This window comes from Ambystoma mexicanum, chromosome 3p (genome assembly GCF_040938575.1).
Source record: "Ambystoma mexicanum isolate Mex_15411 chromosome 3p, UKY_AmexF1_1, whole genome shotgun sequence".
Classification (NCBI taxonomy): domain Eukaryota; kingdom Metazoa; phylum Chordata; class Amphibia; order Caudata; family Ambystomatidae; genus Ambystoma; species Ambystoma mexicanum.
This window is the reverse complement of record NC_090925.1, coordinates 772937509-772963618: the sequence shown is the minus strand read 5'-3', so window position 1 is coordinate 772963618 and position 26110 is coordinate 772937509. Positions and strand designations below refer to the sequence as shown.

At 47.1% G+C, this 26110-nt stretch overlaps 1 protein-coding gene across 1 annotated transcript in view; it reads left to right on the top strand.

The window, feature by feature from the left end:
* The window catches only part of PARP2 (poly(ADP-ribose) polymerase 2), a 695158-nt gene that overhangs the window by 505108 nt on the left and 163940 nt on the right, over window positions 1-26110 (top strand). Inside the window, exon 16 of the mRNA XM_069651725.1 lies at window positions 11883-11982. Within this exon, the coding sequence (XP_069507826.1) occupies window positions 11883-11982 (100 nt within the window). The remainder of the gene's footprint in view (window positions 1-11882; window positions 11983-26110) is intronic.

The window sequence follows — 26110 nt, the reverse complement described above, 5'->3', positions numbered from 1 at the left end:
GGCCACGACATGGAGGCCTGTACGAAGTGTCAGGCGATGATGGTGAAGGCCTTGCCAGAGAGGAGGGGAAAAACTACAGGTAGGTCATAAATCCGACCGTAAGCCTCAAGCGTCGAGTCGAGGTCCCGTGAGGAGAAATCTCCTCGACGCGAAAGGCATCGGTCTAGATCCCGAAGCGATTCCCCTCGCTCATCGTCTTCGACGAAAAAATCGAAGAAACAATGCCACAGGTCCCCTCCACCTCGTCTTCGGATTAATCCCCAAAAAGGATGAAATGTCCTACTAAACATTCATCATCCGAAGAATGGGAAGCATTCAGGGTCAAAATGATGGAGGTGTTCGCGAAAGCGAAGCTTCGGTCCGCGCTTTCCTTGGAAGCCGGCCGGGAGCGTCATTGCTCCGACTCTCGCGCGCCCTCCGGCCCGGATGATCGAAAGAGGATAGATGGAGAACCTTCCAGGACACCGAGCGAGAAAAGCCGCTCGAGTTGAGTCGACCGCTCGAGGTCACCAACGCCGTCCGAGACCGAACACACCTCGAAGGGCAAGTCTTCAAAGAGCGACTCGACGCCGGCGCCGTCAAAGACTGGTATTAAGCCATCGACTCCTCTGTCAACGTCGACCCCGAAGCCTTCTATGCCAAACCCTCCAGTTCGGCAAAATAAGCCAGAAAAAGGGAAAAAGAAGGCTACAAGACCTGTAATGCCTTCAGGACCCATTAGTACTCCTCCTCCATCTCTCCCAGAAAAGGTCTTCAAACCTCTTTCTAGGAAGGAGTTTTTCAAGTCCCTGACCTCAATTTTTGAGGAACAGGAAAAATCTGATGAGCAGAATGTACCTTTTGGGCTAGAATATGGCGCCCCAAATGTCCCAGAATGCCTGATTACAGATGAAAGCAGGATGAGGGATTTGGTTCAATCACTGCACAATGCGAGTGGTATTGATGCATCTCCAGAAAATGTCTTTGGTACACCGGAACCAGGAGAACATGCCAGTCCATCATACCATCAGCTAATGACAAAGCTAATAGATTATTTAGGATGCGCCAGACCCCCAGCCCAATTCTTCCAAGTTGATCTAACAGACATATTGGATCATGGTCCTACTGAAAACCCAATACTACCTTTTCACGTAGCCTTGCAAAATAGGGTGGCCAAAAATTGGGAGACTCCGGATTATATTCCGCCAGTGAATAAATCCCTTACTTCAAAATACCACCCTGCCAGAAGCGACCCCGGCGATCTGTCTAAACATCCCCCTCCCAAGAGTTTGGTCATACAGGCAGCCACAGCTTCTAACAAACTGGCGTACCCTTCTATCCATCCGGACAGGGACGATAAGCACGTGGATGGCTGGGCACGGAAGGTATTTTCAGCTAGGAGTATGCCGTTAAAATCAGCCAACTCCACATGTGCCTTGGCAAAGTTTTCGTACATTCTGTGGGAGTACATTGCGATGACGGCGGAGCACATACCAGAAGGGGACGAAAGGGAAGGATTCCTAGCCATCGTTACAGATGGAAAGGAGGCTATGCAGGAATCCCTTGAATCTGGATTGGACACTGTAGATAGTGTGAGCAGATCCATTGGCACCAGAACAGTAATCCGCAGATTTGCATGGTTATGGAAGTCTGGTTTTGCACCAGACGTGCAGAACTGTCTCCTGAACATGTCCTTTGACGGGTCTCACCTTTTTGGCAGCAAAGCTGAAAAGAGCCTTGAGAGGTTGCAGACCTCAAAAGCAGCTGCCAAGTCTTTGGGAGCTGCCATCAGGCAACCTCAGCCTTTTCGTGCACCAGGTCAATCTTGGAGGGGACGATCCTATCGTTACTACTCCTCATATGGAAAGGCGAGAGGAATGGCCAGTCAAAGGGGCCAGAGAAAGGCCACTCGCGGTGGACGAGGAAAAGGTGCAACGCCAGCTACAGCCTATCTGCCATCAGCGGCTGCCGCAACTGCCTCAAAACCACTTTGAGGACTTGCATCACAAGACACTTGTAGGAGGCAGGCCGTCACAGCATCTGCAAGAATGGCGAGCCATTACTTCAGATGTTTGGGCTCTAGAAATAATAGCCCAAGGTTACTGCCTTCCTTTTCTAACGCAACCTCAAAGCAATCCACCAGGGAGACACCCTTTGAAGTTTTCAGACCCGCTGTCATGAGTAGCTGGATTCGACCCTTCTGGACTTCATGGTCCATGATGCACCGCGGCATAAACAATGCAATTCATCCAAGATGGCTGAAAAGTCAGAACCGTTGCGGTCTAGCCTTTGCATGCAGTCGCCAGCTTCCTAGAAAACCGGCACGCCCCAGCGGTTCCGCGAGTCTCAACTCTACCCCTACGAGTTACTAGACTTTGTTCGAGTTTGCTCTCTGCGTTGCCGTGTAATTATATCTTCCTTCTTTGTTCCTGGAACCCTCTCCCTTCTACTCCTTACCTTCCGCTACCTTCCTTCCTGGATTCATTGACATTTGTTCCTAGAGTTCGAACGCTACCGGCTTGGCAGCCGGCTTCCACGCTGGAACCCGAGGACTCGCGTTCCAGCCTGTACAAGTCACGGTCGGTGAAAAAGAAAGAAGCCTCATCCCGGAAGAACACAAGCAAGGAGAAAAAGGTGAGAAATAAAGAGGCTTTTGACACCCGCTCCTACAGCAGGAAGTTTTAACCCTGCTGGAGAAAGGTGCTATAGAACCAATTCCTGCTGCGTAGAGGAACAAGGGATGGTACTCCCTGTATTTTTTTTATCCCCAAAAAGGACGGATGACTGAGACCCATCCTGGACTTAAGAAACTTGAACAAGTTCCTCAGGAAGGAGAAGTTCAAGATGGTTACCCTTTCTCAGATCCTTCAGGCCCTTCAACTCCAGGATTGGTTGGTGTCATTGGACCTCCAGGATGCTTATTTTCATGTGCCGATTCATCTCAAGCACAGAAAATATCTGAGATTCGTAGTTGGCGACTCACTATCAGAACCGGCTGCATCTTAGCATCCTAAAAGCTTGACTGCTGCCATATTTACACCCCATTACATTCACACATATATAAAGTGTGTTACGGAATTTTACAGCATATGCCGCGTTCTTGATAGCAGACTGTAACAGTGGGATGTTCCTAAACTGTCTTCATTCTCTGCTTTAAGTGGGTGAAGAAAGAAGACATTAAAGAAAGAGAAGACATTAAAGAAAGACCTTTTTGGAATAGATTTTATCCAAACCGGGTCGCAACAGCTTGACCATTTCATGTCCCTGCATAAAAGCAGTAGGCAAAGTAATGAATGCTTCGAATGGGGGCCTTTTGTTTGCAACAATGCATCCCACACTGCCTACACAATCTCGGGGAACTTTGCGTCTCGATAATTGCTGGCCATCTCTGGATATTGATAGGATGTTAGTGCATGGTGTGACTGACCACTAAGGAGAATGTTGAGGAGCGCTTGAGTGTGAATTTTTTTAATGTGTCACTTGGGACCATGAGCTAGTGTACATCGGGATGGCTGGTGGGGGGTTTTATGTATATACTTTAGTTACTGAAATCTATAAACTAAAGTAAATCCGTACAATAAAGGTTACTTGGTCTTTATAACCAAGAAGCTCACCGCTGGTGTGTCTACACTCCAACATCAATCCCCTTTGTTTGCTACCGAAGTCCTTACTAGCGTTTTCCTTTTTCCATATTTATTAGTGTTTTCTTGGTGAGTGACACAGATATCTGTACCTGCACGACCTTAAATGCCAGCATTAATGGTATATTCGCCTATCTTTTGGTCCATTGCAGCAGTATTATCGTGGACTATATATTCTGACCGAACTTCCATGTGAAGCCATGTTCTATTTTCAACGTTGGAGCAAACTGATATTTTTATAACCAAACTAATGATCCTGTAATTGGGGAAGACCGGATCCACACCGATACAGACACTTATCTGCTATGTCCTAAAATCCCCAAATTTCTTTGCCCACTCTGCATGCTGTCCGTTTACTTCAGCCATTGGCCTACAATGTGTGGCTGAAAGGATTAAAAAGAAAATTCCTATGCGCACTGGGCACGGACCCTGGAGGCGTATCCCCAGGACGCCCATTATTCAGAGACGGCAGCCTCCATACTACCAGAGGACTCTTCCCAGCGACCCCTGTTGAGGAATACGAAAGCAGGCCCCGGTGTGCAGTGTGGCGCAGTGACGTCACCCAGGCACTCCCAAAAAATGCATTTGCGGCGGCAACTCCCCCCACCCCACAACTGTCACTGAAAGGTGGCGGGGGCTGTGAGGAGCAGAGGGTACTGGCCCAAGTGCCAGGAGAAAAGTGGTGACACAATCATGGTCACACACAGCAACTCCATCGTTGCAGCCACGTTCTTTTGGCTTGGGACCATCCTGTGTGCCCATAGTATCCCAGTGGGCTTGTTGTGACTTTAGGACCACGGCTGCACCTGTCCGGTTGCTCTAGCGGAACAGGGCCTATGCCCCAGTGAGTTTCCCCTTGAGGAGCGTGAAGGGAGCTGGGGGACTCCCACCTGGACTGGTGCCTGGCCCAGAGGAGATTTTAGGTAAGTGGCAGCGGTGTTGGGCAGTGGGACAGCCTCTCCTGCCCACTCACCTTGGAGTAGATGTGGTGTGGAATAAGCGGGGGTATAAAGAGCACAATTGCCACCACTGCAGTGGACATTTTGAACATGGGGAAGGGTCAAGATCAAGTGTACCAGTATGTTCTCTCCAGCTGCCCCTCATGGTCACTTCTGAATTGGAAGTTGGAATTCACAGCAGCGATTCTGCTGGGCTTTCCAGACTGACTGCCTGGCTGACTGCAGGCACAACGAAGTGGCCCCAATGGTGGAGGGCTCCTGATGGTCCACACCACTTCGGAAGCCTGGGAGGCCCTGCTCCCCCAAGAATCTATTTAAGTGGAGACTCTCCATGCCTCAAGTTAACCCACCCAGTTTTTGGCAACCTGGGACGTCTCTTGCACCTGACTTGTCTGCAACTGTCTTGCTGCTAGGCCGCCTGGGGAGTTTGTGCATTGTGCAGTTTCTCCATGCATTGCAGTGTCTCAGTTTCTCTCTCTGTCCTCCTCTCCATCTCTGTGCTCTCTTCCTCCATGGTGCTCTCCATCCCTCCTATTTACTAGAACTGCTGCTCTATCACCTATCCTCCTCTCTCTCGAAGCCTGGAAGGAACATTTTCAAAAAAATCTGGTCTCCAATCCAGGCCTGCCCATCGCTGACCCCTACGTCAATGCTTCTTCCAGGCAGACTGTTGCAGACATCCTCTTTGTCGCTTCCTCTTCAATGGATTGCCTTTCTCATGCAGATTCCTCATCTGATCGATATCCTCATCCAACTCTGCTGCGTTGGAAAAATGTCGCCAAGGGGTGTAGTGGACCTGGACTCGCCAGTTGGTAGTCTACCTGCATAAGATTTGCCTCTGGTGCATCGGCGGAGGGGTGTGCGTTGTGCACTAAAATGCACCTGAAATCTGTGCACGAGCGGGCTGCTAAACTCGCTTTAGGCAGACAACCTTCAAAATCTTCATGCGGTCAACCTTCCAGTCCACAGAAGCCTAGACCGAGGGGCCTAACCCCAAAAAAGAGAAGGAGAAACAAAGGCGGAAGAAGCAGTCCCATTCTAGGAGCCACTCTTCCTCGTCATCACGTAAGAAAAATAGGCGCAGCCACCAACACCATTGAGACTCAGTCGTCGACGCAAGGAGGTAAGCCTTCGGCTGGGCCGACCACTCGTCAGGAGTGGGAGAATTTCAAGACCTCCATGCTTAAATGTTTCAGAAACATGCCGCTGCATGCACGGGTGCCCCTCAGCCTCCAAGCAGCAGGTCTCGGAGGCAACAGCGGGGCTCAGTAATACCGACCCCTTACAAGCCCCAGTGCCGACGCCATCCGCGTCAGGGAAGCCTACGGGCTCGACACCGAAGAATGCGCAGAAACCTTCAATGCCGGGGCCTTGCCGCGCAAATCAAGGTCTGAGCGCCCCAATGCCATCCTAGTGCCACAGCCTCAGTCGACGCGGACAGTCACCTTATGACTCGGTGACATATCGTTTACTCCGATCTCCCGGACTGATTTATTTTGGCACTGTCATCCATTTTTTGGCACCGATGACATGGACGACTAGGGAGGAGTCGATCCCGTATTCATGGGTACAGGGGGCATCTACTATTTCGACAACCAAGCTCAACTTTTAGAGCTGGCACAGGGGCTTCACAATGTCCAGCTGGCTGGACACTTCACCTGACCTGGAATTCTAGCAAGGCCAACCTATACCCACGCCAAGTTTAGGGCACTGGTAGAGAGGGTGGTTGACACCTTGGGACTGCAGGCTTTGGCAGTGCCAGTTCAAGGTTAATGGATATGCTGGACGAGGGTTCGATTACAAAGCGCAGCCTGCCTCTGAATCCAGCACTCCGACCCTGTCGCCTCTCTGTGGCAGCATCCCTGCTCCATTCCCCCCGGTTAGCTCCACCATGACTGGAAAGTATAGGCCGGCAAGAGGAAACCCATAATTTCTGTATCGCCCTTGCCCGGAAGGTCTTGTCGCATAGGCTGCCAAAGTCTCCACCAGACCAGCATCTTCAACAAAAAATCTGCCGCCTGACAGAGAAGGCAAAAGAATTGACGCCATGGCCAAGAAAGTTTTTACGTCATGCAGCATGACTCTAAAACCCACAAGTGGCTAGTGGTTTTGCGAAGTACTCCTTTATCCTCTGGAAGGCAGTAGAAAATGCTACGCAATATATCCCTGAGGGGGAAATGTGAGACTGCTTCGTACAGCTGGTGGAGGATGGGAAAGAGGTGGCCAGGCAGTCGCTGCAAACGGGCCTGAACGTGGCCGACTGCGTGGGCCGGTCGATGGCATCAGCAATTGCATTGAGGAGGCAGCCCTATTTGAGGTTGTCTGGCTTTTCGCATAATGGACAAAACAAACTGCTAGACATGACCTTTAATGGCAAACTTCTTTTCAGCCCGAAGGAGGTTGATTCCTTAGAGAAACTATAAGGACTCAAAAGATTGCTGCAAAGTCACTGGCCTGGCTGTGCAGCAGGTCAACCCTGCCTTCAGCTTTGCCTCCAGGGCCAGAGGTTATAGGCGTTATGTGCCCTACAGCAGGAAGGTGCAGCTCCAGCAAGCCATGCAAGGGCAGAAGCATTTCTCGTGCCACGGAAGGGCGAGGGGAGCTTCCAGAGGTCAACAAGCAGCTCCATCGAAAATCTGAGGATGGCTGCCAGAGGCAGGGCTTAGGGAGAGGGCAGTCATTGGCTGGCGGCAGTATGACCCAGAGATCAGTGATTGGTTACTACTAAGAAAGACAGATCAGAAACGAAACTGATACTGATTTTTTCTTTACTGAGGATTCCCAGCCTGACGGGGAATATTCATGAGCATGTGAATCCATGCCAGACCCATGCTGGAGAACAACAGTTACAGGTAAGTAACTTGTTCCTTATCTTTAACTCCTCTCTCTCCTTCTCTCCTCACATCTCGGACCTTGCCAAGAAGGCCCACTATCAGCTGCTCCTCGTCAGAGGCATTATCCCTTTCCTCGCCTTACCCCAGAAACTCAATGTCTCCAGAGCTCTGGTCCTCTCTGGGCTGGACTACTGCAACAGCCTCTTCCTCAATTTTCCTTTGTCCTTCCATCGTCCCCTTCAACTAATCCAATAGGACTGCGAGACTTATTATTGGCCTCAAGCCCAGCGACCGTATCTCTCCAGCCCAAAAATCTCCACTGGCTCCCGGTTGCTGCTAGGATCAAGTTCAAGACCCTCTGCATCAACCACAAGGCTTTCTGGGCCCTGGGACCCAGCTACATCCAGCTTTCTCCCTAAATACCTCCCTGCTAGAGCCCTTCTGTCTTCAACTCCAACTCTATGCAGATCAGACGCTTCTCTAAGCAGAGAGTGGGGGAGGGTAACTCTCTCCGGCATAGGAATCTCCCTCTTGAATGATCTTCCTGCCCCTCTCAGGCTTGAGCCAGATCTAATAAAGTTCTGGAAGATCCTCAAGACCATCCTCTCCCCCACCCCTGCTGACACCCCCATCTGCCAAGGTGATTGGCTGTCTGGTTCCCTCTGAGTCCTATAGTGCACCAGACCACCCCTGCCCACCCCACTCCCCTCCTCGCACTTAGCATATTGACCCTCACCCCCTGCACCCTATTAAATCCCTGGCACCTGACCTCCTTGCCTCACCTTACCAGTTGCCCCTGTTACCCTCTTCACTCCCCACCATCCACCTTTTCACTTGCACTCTGACCTCTTTACCCTGCACTTTCCTTCCCACCCTAGCGATTTTGCTTTTCGCGCAGACCGGTATTTGTCCTGTGGTGCCTTGAAACACCATTTGTTGTACAGGCATCTTACAAATATCCAATAAATAAAATAAATGTAGACCTCTTTTAAAAATGGAAAATAGGGAGACTTAATGTAAGTAAGAATGGCGAGCAGGTTAGTGAATGGGGCAAACTATCTGTTTATCTCCAACATGGCCTATGCCGGTAGCTCCCATTACATTTTCACACTTTGCCACTGTCAAACCATCTCCTTTGCTTATCTCCCTCTCTACAATTGCTTCCTCTTTCCTTCACTTGCTTCCTCTTTCCTTCTCTTCCTCTCGTGCCTTCCCATTGGTCTCTCTCAAATAAATGCACTATACACTGGTGCAACAAGGATCTGAAAATTGGCATAGGAGGCTGACTGAGCGTTTTGCTCATTAACCTTAGTGAAGAACTAATGACTATGTTGGATATAAAATTTCTGGTTCAGATAAAGAGTTGCCAGAGATATGAAAACCTCAGGCGCTCATTTCATCTTCCTTAGTATGTTAGTTGGCATGATGGGCGCTTCCTCAAACCTCACTCTAACTTGCTCAGGTGCTGTGCTCCGTGACAGACAAAAGATCCAGCATGCTCCAGGCTAAGCACAGTGTTTTGTTAAGATCATGACGTGGACCAAAATCCCTGATAGTTTCTCACAGAAGTCTACTCCAGTGACTCCACCAGGCCTCATTCCCCTCTAACACAACAGACACAGCCACATCCTCAAATATGAATCTCCAAAAAACTGATATTGAGGTAGTTGCATAACTTGAGTTTCAGAGTGTTGCCAAAACCCAGTAGGGTTTGTTCGTTTTGGTGGGTGATGTCCTGACTGATCTCTACCAGTTAATTTACTTTGGCTTGATTTGGTATGAATTCTAGGAAGAATATCAAAATTGTCTTCACATATGTTTGACGGGAAATGGCCCAAAATGTCACCCTCACAATTGCAACAGTAGAAATGCCTGACTTTTATTTATTTTTGAAACACCCCATTCACACCACATATATATATATGGGAGAGTATGGGATATTATATTAATATGGTGAGAATGCGGGGGGTCTCCCCCGCATATCTATGTGGTGTAAAGAGGGTTTGATGAAAAAAAAAAGAAAAAAGTCTGCATTTTCGGCCATCTCAATTGTGTGTGGTCGCAGTGATCACATAGATCCGTTTGACGTTAGTTGCAAAAGCTGCAATATCATTTTCAATGCCTTTGCCCTTTTCGGGGTAGTTTTTTCTTTGCTTCTAGTCAGTGATTTTAGTAAATATTGTCTTTTTACAGAGGCTTGCTCAAGCACTACTTTCTTACGGCAGTGGATTTAAGCTTCCACTACTTTTCGACACCTATGGAAAGTATAGCCTGCTCTTGGCTCACATTACCAAACCAAGGTAGTGGAGGCATATGTTTAACCGAAAGGACTGAAACACAGCTGAGCCGAGTAGTGGTACACGCTGGGGCATAGTGGAAAGAAGCATTTTACACTTCCCCACCTCCCTTTTAATAGTTTTAGTCTTAACAGGATTCATCATAGCAATTTATTCTGGCCATACCTGCCCTCGAAGTGAGAAGTACTTTCGCAAAATCTGAAAAAATGCGAAACATCCTATTCCTCTAATTTGCCACAGTCTCACTTTTTGCTTGACCTTATTGACAGGGTTTGATGGTGTTCCTTCACATCTTATATTCGCAAGGGACAAAGGCCTGCTGCTTGAAAATACATATATCCTACTTCGAGTTGACCAAAGATCGTGAGTATATTTATACAGTCTGGGCATAAGTCCTGCATGAGCCCCACCAAATATGCATACATAAAATTACGAATGTACACAAAAATAGTTGTTTAATACAGCAGAAAAAAAGTGATTCAACTATGACATAAATTATAATGATCAAGAGCACAATTTGTTAATTTACTTGATGAACCAAAATCAAAAATACAATAAAGACATCAAAAAATGCATACACACCATGGCTGCCTTGTGAGTGAAGCATATGAGAAATACGAAAATGCATTGAAAACAAAGACTTACAAAACATTAAAAGCCTATTTACATAACTAAAAAACTAAATTCAGATGATTCAAAACAGTACAGAACATACACAAAATGTGCAAGGAAAATATACAAGACATACACTCAAATGTACAGTGTAAATCGCAAGCTGAAGTCTATCACGTATAGTTCAGAGAGCAACCAATTTAAATGAAACCCAAATCTCCATCAACACGGAGTGGGTAACACAACCCACAAAGTTGTCTGTCGTCGACTCAAGAGTTTCAGGCTGATACCACGGTCCACATTCTAACCCGAGAAATGGGCATGGTACGCTTCAAGACGTGTAAAGAACAAATTGAAACAAGGTACAAAGGTGCATGGGTAGGTACATTTCATGTGTTCCCCAGCCACAGCAGATGCTGAAAAAGACAGATCCAATAAAGTATGTGTGAGAAACGGGCTCATTCCAATTTCGAAGTGTGAAGTGGGCTAAGAAGCCATTTAAAGTAGAGATCAGGTACCTGCAAAGAATGTCTTCAAGCCTTATATTTATGTATAGGAGAAGGTGGTAGCGATGTAAATCTGGATCCAATACCACTGTTCTAATTAAAGAATGCCAGCGCTGCATGCCCATTTTAACCTGTAATGCCGTATCCCTTAAACAACCTAAGCAATGCACGACTGATATGCTTTGAAAAAAGAAGAGAGCTGCTCAGCGTGAATCCATTAAAAACAATTTATGGAAGAAAATAAAAGTGGAAATTCGCCAATCGGTATCCCTACAAAATATCCCCACCAAAAATATCACCATACAAATGGCCGTTTGTCTCGCCATAGCAAATATTTTTGGGGAGGATATTTTGTGGGAGCCGGGGTTGCGGCAGTGTCTCCCGCACATTTTAAAATAATGCGGGGGTGTCCCCCGCAGGGTCCATGGGTCAATATTGCTGCAAAAATATGGCGATATTTTTGTATCGCAATATTTTTGCGGGGATATTAACACATGGAACCCTCCAATCCTTAGTTAGTAATACATTTTGAAATCCCCCAATCACTATCTTAAGTTAAATGCATGACCTAAAGGTGAAGTTCAGTTGGGTGTGTGAAGCTCGCGTTCAACTGGTTTGTCCTTTGACTGTTTCTGGTCTGTGACATTAGAGGAAAGTGGCATAAGATCTTTTCCAAAGGCCTGCAATTTCCTTTTGGGAACAAAGGGGCAAAAGAAGTGTCAATATGTAATTCCATTATTGAAAAGAAACATTTGTTAGCAGTCAAAATACTGGATTTTTGTGGATGGATTGCCAGTGGGGCTATATAGATAAAAAGGTAATTCCATGTGAAGTTACAGTCGATGCCAAAGGAAAATTAAGGGCTTTTAAAAATGAATTTAGGGCAGGGAAAGTATAATATGTTTATATCATGAAATATGGAAAGTTGATAGGTGATCACATTAAATAGCTAATTAGTATTTTTATATACAACTGCTAAAATGATTGTGGTATTGGAGAAAGCACAATAAAAGATTTTTAATTAAATGGTTCTTCTTTTCTGTCATGCTCTCAGGATGCTACTGTGGCACGGCTCACGATTAACCAACTGGGTGGGAATCCTGAGCAGAGGTCTCTGTGTGGCTCCACCTGAAGCACCAGTCACAGGATACATGGTAAGTGACTCAGTCGTGCACTTTGTAATGGCAGCTCAAGGTGAGAAATGCTAATATCCCCATGTTTTGGGTTAGATTATAGGGCACACTCGCCTGAGATCTCTTTCCGTCTCCCCATCCTTTTCTGGGACCCTGAAGATCCGGAGGTTGTTTCTCCTCCTGCGATTCTTAGAATTGTCAATTTTTAACACCATGTCTGCCTCCCTTCTGTCCAGTTCACTCTTCCTAACGTCTATTTGGGTCTCCAGAGTGTCCGGGGAGGATTGGTTATCTCTCCTCCATTTTGTCGAGTCTGACATTTATTTTGTCGACTTTGCCCCAAACATCAGCCCTCATGCCCCTGATTTCATCCATCAGCAAGGCAACATACTTCTTTGTCGCCATTGTCCTCGCCTCTCGCCACACCATTGACCTGCCAGTCTCATTAAGTCCTTCCGTCCTGCTCAGGTATGCAAAGTCCACCAGATGGGACCTGGACTACATGCAATGTCACACCATGATGGGGCAACACCCCGGCACAGACCTCCCCTGGACACCACGCCCCCAGCGGGGAAAGTGACTGAGAGGGGTCCGGTAGTAAATTTCCCTATAGCACAGCGATCTTCTGAAAGAGTATCAGAAGCAAGTCTATATTGTTCCCCCAGCCGGGTTCCCCTGGGCCCACTCAGTTATAGTGGACCAGACAACTCTCAGTCGGCATGTCACCCGCCTTGGAACTTCCACATACCACCTCCTCTGCGGGGTGGGGGGGGTAACTCCCTATAAATGGGGCTTAGGCAGGCGAGAACGCGCCCCGAGTTTGGGGGCACACACCTCGACTCCAAGGCCCAATCCGACGAAGCTCACACGTGCCCAGGGGTGTCACACAGTCGATGCACACCCGGTTGGTGGATCAGGGTTTCGGATGATTCTGCAGGTCCTTTCGCGCCACCACAGCCTCCCCCCTCCCCCCGAGACCCCGTGCCCTGGGTACACCACACTGTCCTGGGGGCATCCGCCTCGCTTCAAGATGGCCTCATCTTCAGCCTAGGCACTCTGTTCTGGCCATCTCCAGAACAAAAGGACCTAAGAGGAGCCACTGCATCCTGGTGCAACTCCCCCACCGCCGCCTCCACTACAGTGTCATATCAGCCAGTGCTGGTGAGGTGGGCACATGTGGGCCCTCACCTCTCCTACAGCCCTTGCAAGTCCCAGGAATTAAACCTGGGATTCACCGTGGCCCGGGCTGACCCTCATAGTCTGGTTCCTGCCGCTGGAAGTTGCAGCTTTAGGTCTCACACGGCACGGGGGGGGGGCAGGTTCAACCAGTGTATACTCTGCTTCCCTTGTCAGAGTGCCGGACCAGCCACTGGTGTTCCTCCTTGGGGCTGGGTCTCTCTGCAGCGGGTGCGGCCCATGGGGCCGCACGCCGGTGGTCAGTCATCATTTCAAAAAAAAAAATTCGAAAGACAATAATGTTGAAAAAATAATGTCAAAAAAAATATCGAATTCTTTATTTTTTTATTTATATTTTTTGGGGGGTTTCGCAAGTAAAAAAAAGGTAAAAACAAAACAAAAAAGGGGGGTTCAGGAGGAACCCCCCCCCTTTTTGAATAAAAAAACGTAGTGAAAAAGAAATTCGATATATTTTTTCGAAATTATGACTTTCGACATTTTGGTATTCGAAATGATCACTATAAACCCCGGGCGCCTCATCCCTCCTCTTTTTTACACGCTGGTCCTCGGGGGGGGGGGGGGGGGGAATGATGGGCCCACCTAATCTGCGGTGCTCCTGTGACTTCGCGCCCCGGACCTTCCGTCTCCACTTTCATTTTCGCGGCCTCAGCTTGTTCTGATGATCACCTCCAGGGACCTCTCAACACCGTTGGGGGGGCATAAGTGGGGGCACCTACACTGTGGTAGGGGCTTGTTGTGACATTGTGGTTGATTTTTATAAGATTTGGAAAATGAATGAATAAATAAATTGAACGTTAGGTCAGGTAATCTACACTAGAGCCGACACAAGCAATTCATTGTATTGGCGTAATCTGGGGCACTCTTCAAGCCATAGACTTGCCACCAAATGCAATGATTCAGGCTTTGCAATCTACATGGTCTCAAATATGTCAGATGGCTTCCCTAACACCCCAAAGACAGGTGAAGGGTTTTTATTGATGTGATGAAACCGACTCTAATGCCGGTCCCCCTCTAGTGTTGAGATAGCGAGACTCTCCCTAACTCGGGGGTCCACTACTCCACAGGTTAGAGACTATTAACCCCCACTATCTACGTTCTGTCGGTCTCATTGTGATGGCCTTAAAACAAATGCCTTAGCCCTTTAATTCCCTCAGGGACTGCCATGGTGTGACATACTGTACGTCTAGGATTAGTTCAAGAGATTGTTGGCGGTGCCTTCCAGATGCTTCAGCCCCACTTAGCCTTTTCCCTCTCGCGCCCTGGTGTTTCTCTCCGTATCTACGTCTGCCTTTCTTCCATTCTCTTTCGACTCTCCTTGCTTTGTCTCCAGCTGTTTTCTCTTTTCTCACGCCCTGCTAATTACTCCTCTGTCCCTCTGAAGCATCCAGAAGAAATGCAGGTGGGGATTCGAACCCAGATCGCATGGTTAAAAGGGCTAACCCTTAACCACCGGACAACACAAGTCCTTTGGAAAGAGCAAGGCAAATATGCCCTATTAAATAAACTGGACGTGTTTGCCTCGCTCCCACGTTCATGGGATAGGCAGTCCTATGAATGCCATCCGAACACAGAAAACCAACGCTTTCCAGGCTTCAAAAGTGTTTGTTTGCTGTATTAGGATTGGCATTAAAAGGACTGACTGTCCTGTGAGTGTGTTACTTAATTCTCTGCTCTCTGGCAGTAGCAGGATTAAGCTCCCAGTAAGGGGGGTTTGAGGGTTGACTCCTGCTTGATTACTGCCACGACAGCAGAGAATTAAAATAAACAGATGAAACTGTTTCTGTATGCAAAATGGATGCCTCCAAGTCATTGAAAAGCATGACTTTGAGGCACATTTAGCAGATATTTTTCATAGAAACCTTTAAAAAAAATATGAACATATATTTTTAATAATGGGCAATATTTTAAAGCCATACAATTTTTTAGTGAACTTCCCCTTTATTGCAACATCTGACGTATCGTGAGCCAGCCAAGAAAGCCCCTGAATCAAGAAATAAGTGTTCCTGATCACTATAAAATCCTAGAGACTTGTGTGACAGTCTGGTCAGAGGTTAGGCCCTTACATTGAAATAGAGGGATGATCTACGGACTAAAGCTCTAAAGGAAGAGGAGATCAAAAGGCCACCACTTTATTTTTTTTCTCTCTCTCACAATGAACCCACCTTAGGCCTTACTCACCCCCCTTACTCCATACCCCGCCCCATTATCAAGAATAAAAAACTATAGTGAAATCAGAACTAGTTTTAAGTAGTCTGTTGATCCTTTGTCCATTGCACCTTCCAGAGAATGTGGAGTCTGATGTAATCCTGTTTTCTGGTATTAGAGTATGTGAGACGTCACATGGGGAGGACCCAATTCCACTTACTTCACCAGCTAGGATCGAAACCTCAGCCACTATCTTACCAGATTTAAATTCTTTTTCAGGTCAACAGGGGGAACCCCATGGAGGATGAACAAAAGGGAATGGTGGGCGGTCTTTTCAAGAATCGGATCCCTCTACCTCTGTAAGGGTGCATTCCTCTTTCTAGTGATATAGGGGTGGTGACTTCAGGATATCTACAGAATCTGGAGACTGACCTACTGGAATTTTCTTTCAAGGGTTCTTTATTGATTAGTGTTTCAAACACTAATCTATCCTTGATGTGTCCAAAAGGGTGCTTGTTGGGATGTCCCTCAAAGTAAGTTAAGAAGTTAAGTCTGCCGGGCAGAAAACCTAATTTAGTGTGGACTCTGTCCCTTTGAACACAGAGAAAAAATATTCGACAAAATCACAATAAGGTTTCTTCCCCCAGACATAGCAATGGGGAATGTTTACTTACCCTGCCACAATGTCTATTAATCGAGGGCAGAACAGGGCTCTTTGCCCTTTTCAGAGTTTCAGTCAGTGCAACAGGTCTTTCTTCTCATTCTCACCCTCATTGGAGTGTATCAGTCTCTATGGAGTCTGTTCCTCACCAATATTTATACAGTCGTTTGTCTGTCTTTGTGCCCCATATGCCTGCCCAGTTGGCTTTCTAATTTGTTAGTCCATACTAGATATTTTCCCTGTATTCCAGACCAAGGAATCTTTTTCGAGTCTCTGGAATGATCACTATTCTTTACTGGATTTTTGGGTTTCTTCTTGAAACTTACACTCTGGTTTCTGGTGCCCCAGCTCGCGGTTTGCCTGTTGTCACCCCTCTCAGGGGTTTGGTTTCATGTACCCAACCTAAGCTATGGTTTCTGGTAGCCTGTCGTCCCGTCTTGGTGTTTGAATGCTCTCACCCCACCATTGGGCATGGTTTCTTGTAGCCCGCCTTGGCCTATGACTTCACTTGCTCCTTCTTGGGTTCTGCTCGCTCTCACTCCGCCCTGGGGTATGTTACCACTTGTATATGACGTTGTGAGTCAGTACAACATTCAATTCCCATATAACCAATAAAACTGTTCTCTATTTGGGATAAGGGAGGGTAACAAATATCCCAGTCTTGGGATGGCCTGTCCTCCAAAGGAAGGGGGGATGGGGGTTTGGGTCATCACCCCTCAATGAGATCCTGCTTGCCCTTCACTTTCATGGTGTTGAGCGTAGCAGGCTCACCTCCATAGTCCCAGAGGGGGTGGCTCCCCCCTTGGGGAGAGGGGATGGATTCCCTGGTTTCGTCACACTGCACATCTGTGGAATTAAGACATAGAAAACTGCATTTTTCCAGTGGTGACGTATCTGACAGGTACCATAACACAATAAACCCCTAATCTGCCACACTTAATTAACACACTTAATTAACACACCTTAATACTAGATCTGTTCATTCATCCTGAAAATTACACCTTGTAAACCAATAATTTCCATATCTCTTAACCTTCTTTTTTGAAAGATCTTGAATACAAACTGCAAATTGTATACATCCGCACAGTACACAGAGTAAATGCCAAATAGTGCAAATTTGATACATCAATACAATACACTGCAATCAATCACGCGTGTTTCGCTTAGAAGTCACAATAAATCTTTGGTGGCCTCTAGTGAGCTTTTTGGCTATATCAAATCTTTTGACTAATACATGAATCATCTGTATTCAGTTGTTGGAATAAACCCAAGTTCCACTCCTTGGTTTCCCTTCACAAACATTATCATATACTTTTCTTGTCTATTTCTTCTCACAGTATCACCCGTGCCATGATGAGCACATTGAATCAGTGTTCTGACAGGTACTCCTGCTCTCCTAGAATCCTCTGAACAGGTGGCCAGCGAAAGGCTATTGAATCCTGGCCCTAGGGGTGGAGAAGTGAGGATCACCTGGTTGGAGGGTTCTTGGGGACTAGGAATGAAGTGCTCTCGCGCGAGACATGGTATCCCCCTCTCCCTATTGACGACCAACCTGTCTCCAACCTTCATGGGCTGTTATAAGCCAGTTCCCCTCATTTTTCCACATATGACACTTGACGGTACTGAGACGAAGAGGCCGCTAAGAGCAATGAAGATTACCCCTTTTTACCACTTTAGTACTTGCACGAAGAAGATGCCTACTAAAAATTGTGAGGGTCGGGTAAGTCTGATTGGGCATCCACACCTGCAGCCTGGGGCTGCAGAAGGGAGGGGGGGAGAGGGAGAGAGACACACTGAGAGAGACAGCCGTGGTGGGACTGGAAACCAAGACAGGATAATGGCAACTATCCCAATGGAGTTGGGGGTCCGGATGTGACTGGGCCATGTCATTTCTCCATGTCTGGTAACCTCCATACCCCAGAGTGAACTGCAGAAGAGCTGGCACAGAGAAGACGTTGCCTGCATGCCGAAAGAAGCATTGAAGCTGCTGGTGTGTGGAGAGCACCACAGGGCAGGCAAGCGGGGTTCGCGCCGGTAACGTTTCCTGACTTGAAGCAGAAGGGAAGCTGCGGGACCTACCGGAGAAGCACAGGAGACCGGTGAGTGTCGGGAGGGCGTTCTGGGGCGCTCTAACAGGACCACAAGTGAACAGCAGTCTGGAATATGGAAGCAACTAAATGCTTATTGAATACGGAACTAAAGAGAAATTTAACATTGAAGCCAAAAAGTGCAAATTGAATGTCGAACTGAAAAGAACCTTAAACCTGAGCTAAAAAGTGCACATTAAACACTGAACTGAATGCATGATGCACGACGATTTAATTCAAACATCAAAGTCAAGAGTATTAAAGCTGAAAAAGAAAACAGCGAACTTTTATGAGTGAATGCAGTACGGCAAGGCCACAGCTTGGCCGGAGGTGTATGACACGTGGTGGCAAGGCCACAAGGCTGATCAGGAGAAGCCAGAGAAATGCAACAACACCCATAAAGCCAAGAGGCCAATATAAAACCTTTCCTCTGCTTTTGACATGGTCAATAATGCCATCCTGATCAACCGACTCAGTGAGAACCTGGGTATCACGGATCAGGCCCTGGAGTGGTTGATGACCTTCCTCCTGGACTGACCCTCCCAGTTCCAACATGGGTCCTTTCTTTCCACCACATCTATCTACACATGTGGTGTTCCCCGGGGCTCTATCATCTCACCCTGGCTCTTCAATGTCTACTTGGCCCCTCTGGCCCACCTGATCTCTACCTTCTCCTCTAACTTCCAGTGCTATGCGGATGACACTGGGCTCTCTTTCGGGCCTCCCTCAGTCTCCTCTCGCGCTCATTCCCGACTGTCTATCCATGATCCAAGACTGGTGCGCCTCCAACAATCTCTGCCTTAATGCCAGGAGATCCTTCTGATTGGGACCACTGATCCCGCTTTCCCCTCTCTCACTGTGGCCGCCGCCTTGGGCCCTCCTCCTTCGCCTTCCCGTGAGGCAAAAAAACCTTGGTGTCATCTTCGACTCCACTCTCTCCTTCTCTCCTCACATCACGGACCTTACCTAGAAGGCCCACTACCAGCTGCACCTCCTCAGAGGTACTCTTCCTTTTCTCACTTTCTGCCAGAAGCTCACAGTCTCCTCTTTCTCAATCTGCCTTCCTCTACTCTCCGCCCTCTGCAACTAATCCAGCACAGGACTCCAAGACTTATCCTTGGCCTCAAGCCCAGGGACTGTATCTCTCAAGCCTTGAAATCTCTCCACTGGCTCCCAGTGGCTGCAAAGATCAAGTTCAAGACCCTCTGCATCGCCCACAAACCTTTCTGGGTCGAGGCCTGCACTACATCCAAATCTCTCTCCCGAAATACCTTCCTTCTTGAGCCCTTCGCTCAGCTACCTCCAACTCCCTAAGTGTCACTTCTCCAGGCAGAGAGTGTGGCGGTAGATCTCTCTCCTCTGCAGGTGCCTCCCTCTGGAATGGTATCCCTACCTCTCAAATGTGAGCGCATCGCCTGATGTTCCGGGGTGCAGCTCAAGACCTTCCTTTTCCTCCTCTGTGCTTTCTCTCCTCTCTCTCCTGCTGACCTTCTTGTCTGCTGCGCCGACTGATTGCTTGGTACCCTCAGAGTCTCACTGGGTACCAGGATCCTCCATGATCAGTCTCCCCTGTACTGCCTCCGGGCCTACCACACACTAGAGGCTGTAACTGTAACCTCTACTGTCGCCTGCCTCCCTGCACTTCCCTAGAGCCGCGCTGCCCTGGCTGCACTTCCCCCTCCCCCTCCCCCTGCACTTTGCATTGTTGCACTTGCACAATCTGAATGACACAAGGCTTAGGAAGATGGTGGTCTTGTCCTCCCTCTGTTTATCCCTCCCTTGTCTTGTTGCACCTAGAAACACTTGTGTACAGGCACATTATAAATTACATACATCATATCATACTATGTGAGATCAGTCTATTTCAGTATGGTTTCTGAAGTCACACACAAATGGAAACTGTAGATAAGCGTAGTTAATTTCTTCTTGCAACAGCCAACAAATGGGGCACACCACTTATGTGCTTGTTTACAAACTGGCATAATGTAACCTCTGTGTGTCCTAGAAGGAAGTCTGTGGGCTCAATTGGGGTGCATTTCTACTTCCTTTGGAGTGGCAGGCCTTTAATGCATTTCTCCCTTTTCCTTCAATTCTGAACATTTTGTAAAGGTTGGTTTACAGTTCGAGTTGTATCATGAGCATATCCACCTCATGCTGGTCAAACAGTTCTTGCATTCGATGCTGGAGGTTTATTGGAAGCGCTCTATGCTACTCCTGCTTCAGAAGGATCTTGTCAGGGTGTTTTTCTACAAGCGCTCTGGTGTGGGCTTGTAAAGTTCAACATGGATGGTGCATGCAGGGTTTCTACCAAGTTAGTACTGACTCTCACAATAGTAGTCTGATTTAGCAGTCTGGCTACTCTTTGGAGCGAGTTGGGTGGTATGAAGGTATAGTTAGTCTCTCATGCGCACACAAAAAGGAGGCCTGCATTAAATCTCTACAGAAAAGTCAGTTTTTTTACAATTGTTAGAAGTATTAAGCAGTAATGTTTTCAAAATGAAGAACACAACTTAAGAACATGAACACAATTTTACAGGTGAGTTAAATGAACAAGCAATCAAAGTGCTAGAAAAGTTCACAAAAGCTAACAAGTCCTTTAAAACTCAAACGTAAGTAGTAAAAATCAAGTGTCCCTAAAAATGTTTAACCCCTAGCTTAAAAAGTAAGTAGATTGTATCAGGTAAGTAAAATCATTCAGTGCTTCTAGTTAATGGTAGTTTAAAGGTGTTGTCCATAGAGTTCAAAGGTATAAACTCAGTAGGCACCTTGCACTTAATTATACTGAAAATAAAGGTAAGTATTACATAGGTGCCCATTTTCGGTCTAGGGAGTATGGCGGACCCCACCAGAGAAATTCAGGCTCTGGTTCAACGACCAGAGGCCTGCAGAAAGAAGGTTGCTGAGATGGAGCAATAGCCTTGTTGCAGTAAGTAGTACAGATCACAGGTCCTTCAAGCAGGACTGCTGGAAAAGACCCATGAGGTTGAAACTGGTGATCGATACAAAGTCAGAAGACCCTGGTAAGGTGCAATCCAGGCCCATTGGATGCAGTCAAGAAGGCCTAGCAGTTGTGGGTGCAGAGGTCCATTTGAACATTGGGTTTTGGTGGTTGTTCTAGTCCATGTTGCAGGGTCTTCAAGCAGAGTCCCTGGAGATAGCCACTTGTAGAGAAAATAAATGATTTCAGAACATTGGTCAACACCAAAGGAGCAGTTATGGGTAAGCAGCAGAATCATGCCACTCTGGTCCACAGCCAGGCAGCAGGGATTCCACTTCTGATCCAGTGAGAACAGCAGTCCGGTAAACTTCAGAGAAGTACCAGTCTAGCCTCACTCTGATCTTTAGGCATGTCTTTTCTTTCCACCATCTTCCAGCAAGTTGAAACTGTAGAATGGCTCAGTTTCTCTAGTTATACACATGCAAGAGCTGAAGGTTAGTCCAGCTCGCCAATTATCATCTGTTGAAAAAAACACACACACCTAAATTGGCGTTTCTCTTCGTCCAGGCATACAGTGAAAGCTCTCAAAGATAATGGCCTGCTTCTATTACTCGAGCAATTCACTGGTAGTCAGTTTGCTGATGGTCAGGGAACCAGTGGTTACCAATAAGGTTAAAGGGCTACAGTATCCAAAAGTAAAATGCACACCTCATGCCAGCCTACAAACGACCAGCCCCTCCAACACCCAAACGCACTTTCTGGGTGAAAAAACCCAAAGGAGAAAAAAATGGGTGCTTTTTGAGCACTACTGGCCAGGTATCAATTTGCTTTGAGCAATACATCAAAATGCAGGTGCAGGGAGTTCTTCAGGACTAATATATCCCTCAGCAAAAAAAGGCATGAATTCAAAAGGTGTGGCTACTCAGGCTACCAAAAGCAGACCCAAAAGGGTCTTTCTGACCCAATACATCTCCTGTCACAGCATCCTGAATCAATGATCTTAGCAGCCTAATTCAGGACACCATAACTTGGGGGCACCTCTCAGGACAACCTAGAAGTGATTAAAGCAGCCACTCTTCTACTAGAAGCCACTACAGTATGAAAGGCTCTAGGTTTGTCATTGGTGCAATGGGTTGATCCTGATTTCCAGACAAGGTAAAGTCCTAATGTTCATTTCAAACCTGATGAGGTCCGATATCAGTAAGGACACCTGTAGAGCATGCTTATCAGCTCTAACTTCCTACAATAATTTGATTGCTATGAACCTTTCCTTGACCAATTTGCCAATGATAAAGGCTCTTCAAATGGCCTTTAATTACAGGATTTGGGACTTCTCATACTCTGCTCTCTAATCGGAGGGGGAGCATCTCTATGCTCCTGCATATGTGGTAGCTTGTCAAAGGATTGATTCTTGGGCTCTTTTTGGGGTATGCCAGGTATTTGGTGTTCCTCGCCCTTCTGCACCCCCACCCACTGCCTAAAACTGCACGATTAATTTCCTTGCAGTGCCGAGCCCAACACTGAAGTTGCTAGCCATGAACGCATTAAGTTGGTACCCAAATCAAAAGTCAATAGTTGTTAGTACTGTACCTTCTTCGCTTTGGAGTAAAATAACGAATCAGGTCTTAGGACAATTCTCAGTTTCTCCCTTTTAGATCTCCACTTTCTTCCAGAGAGATTTAGAATGGTAATCCATGCTCAGATCCTCCCATCGTTTGAGCAACGCAATTGGTTTTGTACCATAGACCTATAGATTCTCGAGTACAGACGCCCCCTTCTTACCTTTAACCTGGCTGCTATTGAGATGGAGCATGTCTAAGACTTGCCTGTACTCTGGCTGTGTACTAGGAACTCGCCCCGGAACCACCTGCTGTTTCCCACAGATTGATGTTTTTTTGGCTATGCATCCTGTTCAGATGGATTCCTCGAATCTAGCCTGGTGGACATATTTCAGGAGGCCACTCTAGAACTAGTGAGCAGGGGGACTCGGAGAGGTTAGCCAAACCCCCAATCAAGGTAAGCGTGGAGGGTGGTCAAGCCTTAGTCTCAGGAGAGGTGAGTAGGGTCAGAGATCCACAATGTGTCCAAACAGTGAAATGCACAATGATTCTGCTTAGATGGTTATGTACACAAATACTGTATTTATTTTAGGCCCAAAAACACTATATAAATTAATCCAGCAGTTAATCTCACAAAACACTCTAAAAATGAAACATATATACAGTCATCGTTGGTTATAGAAATGCACACAAATTACTTATACACCTGAAAGGGAAGGGAAGTAGGTATGCAATTGGAAAACCAGTACACAGGAATCGTAGCCCTAACATTGAGTCCAATCCTGAAGTTGAATGGGGCCTTGTGCTCAAAAGTCACAAAGTTCCTTTAGGAGAGGGAACAAACTTAGGAAATCTTCCTGGGGTGGTGAACATTTTTCCAGAAGACTTCTCATGGCTTTTTATTAAGGTTAAGTAAGGTACTTTTTCTATCGTTTTAAAAGTGAGAGAATGGATAAACAAAAGTTTATTCTACGGTTTATTATAGCTGCATCAGTGGTGGCTCTAACCAATTTTTTTTACCCCCCCCCCCCCCCCCGGTTCCCCTGCCCCCCACCCTTGCTCCGATTTTCCCAAATGATTTGGCAGGTTGACTGGGAGTTGCTGGAGGTAGGTTTTCCCATTGTTGTATCCAGTAGAAGATGCCCAGGAGCTGCGGGGCAAGGTAGATTTCCACTCGGGTCCAGGAGCTGAGTGCAACCCTTTTCAACAAAGAAATGCAGCAGGTACCGATGCACGCCTCCTCATGACACACTACCAGATGGAGTGGAGCCAGTTCCAGTAACAGTCACTGCACACTGGTGACAGCAGGCATCCCTCCAGTTGCAAACACAGACGGTCTTCCAGGACAGGATCCCTTGATGCTGGGACGCTAAAACTTGTAGGTGACTTGTAGGACACGGAACAGCAACGCTTCTGGCGCAGTAGCCCAAATCGGAGCTGGTCAGTCCACTGTTTGGTCCAAGGACATTTCAAAAGGCTCAAAGCTGCAGGAACGCGAGAAGACGTCAAGACAGGTTGGTCCCACCAGTCCAAGGGCCAAAGAACCGACAAGGACCTTCTCAGACCAGGTAGTCCAGCAGGGCTTCCCCAGGAAAGTTGCAGGAAAGGTCGGCGGACTTCATCTGTCTTCAGTCGGACGCACGGCTACACAGAATACTTAGTTATGTTGTTCTACTGGAATGGCTGCAGGACTCCTCTTCTTATCTTCTGAATTTAAGATGAGTGATCATCTTTGCTCTCCAATAGCAAGGATCTGCACCACTCAGCCAGCCGTGGTCCAATCAGGGACAACTGTGGGTTTCTTTCGTGCATGCACACATATACTCACTAGCACAAGTTGGTGGATTGGGACCAGATAGTCCCACCCCACTTCCTGGGTCCACAAACAAATGTCATGCAGTAGCCCCAGAAATGTTTTCCCGGGCAAATGCATGACCATATTAGGGATTTTCTGACCCGGGAGGGCAGGAAGAAGGCCAATCAATGTCCAAAGAACAAGCAAAAAATCTTGTGGCATGGCCATTTTAGGACACTAGCCACTGTTAGTAGCCATCCACGGTAAACGTGAATGTGCATACTAAAAATATTGCAAAAATTGTCAAAATGGATCTGCTGCCATCAACTTGTCTTTAGGCATGTTTAAAAGTAACCAAAAATCTCACAGTGAAAAGGCTAGGGTGATACAAAAGTATCCCCATTATACTGCATTGTGCGGTGCTGTGTACGATGTTAAACATGTTACCAACGAAGGAACAAATTTGCAAGACACAAGAGAAATAGTTTCCCCAGTATTGACAGTCTGAAAGGCCAGTCAGTTTTCACATGACAAAATGAGCAAAAGGCCAGGGAAGTGAAGCTAAAAGCTTCACTTCTCTGTAAAATGTCAGGACAGGTCAAAAGCAAAAGGTTTGGGAGTCAATAGAATATGGAGTGAAAGTTGCTTAAAAGAGAAATCTTTCCTAAGTGTGCCATGTCCGAGATCCTGATAGTGCAGGCTTGGCTGGGGGGGTTCCAAGTCTGCTACTTTCCCTCTTTACCCCCTGCACAATCTGGCTTAGCAGGTTCTGATTGCAACCTGTGCCCTTGCCAAGTATGCCCATGGCCTATGGAGTGTGGTGTCTAAAGTGACTGGGAACTTGATAGTTCAGGGGGTGAAGGATGGGTTTATCTCTATTTGAGGATCCCATGGAGTGGCACGCCAGATACTGCAGTCAGTCCTGGATACTGCAGGCTGTGTGGCCTGTGCCAGGACACAGTATCTGATCTTTGCCGGCACTCCTGGATGAAGATATTCAAACAAAGTTTTTGGACATGCCATTTGATGGCAAAAGCTGTTTTGGAGCTTAAGCCGATTAGTTCCTTGAAAAGTCCCTGGGTCTTGCTGCCCACTGGCCTGCTCCATTTAGAGGGAAGTCGCCCTCTGGCAAACAGGCCCAAAGCCAAATCCCTGCCAGAGTAGAGACTAATGTGCCCAGAGAGGTGGAGCTTGCCAATTCCAACTGTCCATTTGGCAACCCTGTTTTTAAACTCCTTTAATTTGAACTTTGTCTACTCCATTCCATTGGGAAAGAGGTTATCCCTGTACGTCAAAGTGGCAGCCCACCACCTCAAGGCGTTCAGAAACCTCGGTCGTAGGCTGCCATAGTGTTGGTGCCTGCCATTGGGACTGCTCACACATCCAAACGTATTGCCCTAATCCGACCTTTCATCACTCCCCAAAACTGCATTACGCCATCCAGAGCTCTCATTCTGTCAAAATTAGACTATTTCAATGTACTGCTCCTAGGGACCTCTAAGAAAAACATGAACAAACTGGAATTACTGCAGAACAAGGCCCTGAGAGCAGCTCTGGATATAAACAGAAGGGAACACATCTCTCAACATAGGAAAGAGGCACATTGGCTGCATATTCCAGCCAGAATACTACACACAAAACTCACTATCTCACACACGTGTCCCCTTCAAGGCACCCATCTACCTCAACCAATGCCTCACACGCTAAACCGCACCCAGAACTCTCAGATCTAACGCCAACACCCACCTACGCATTCCTCGATTCAAG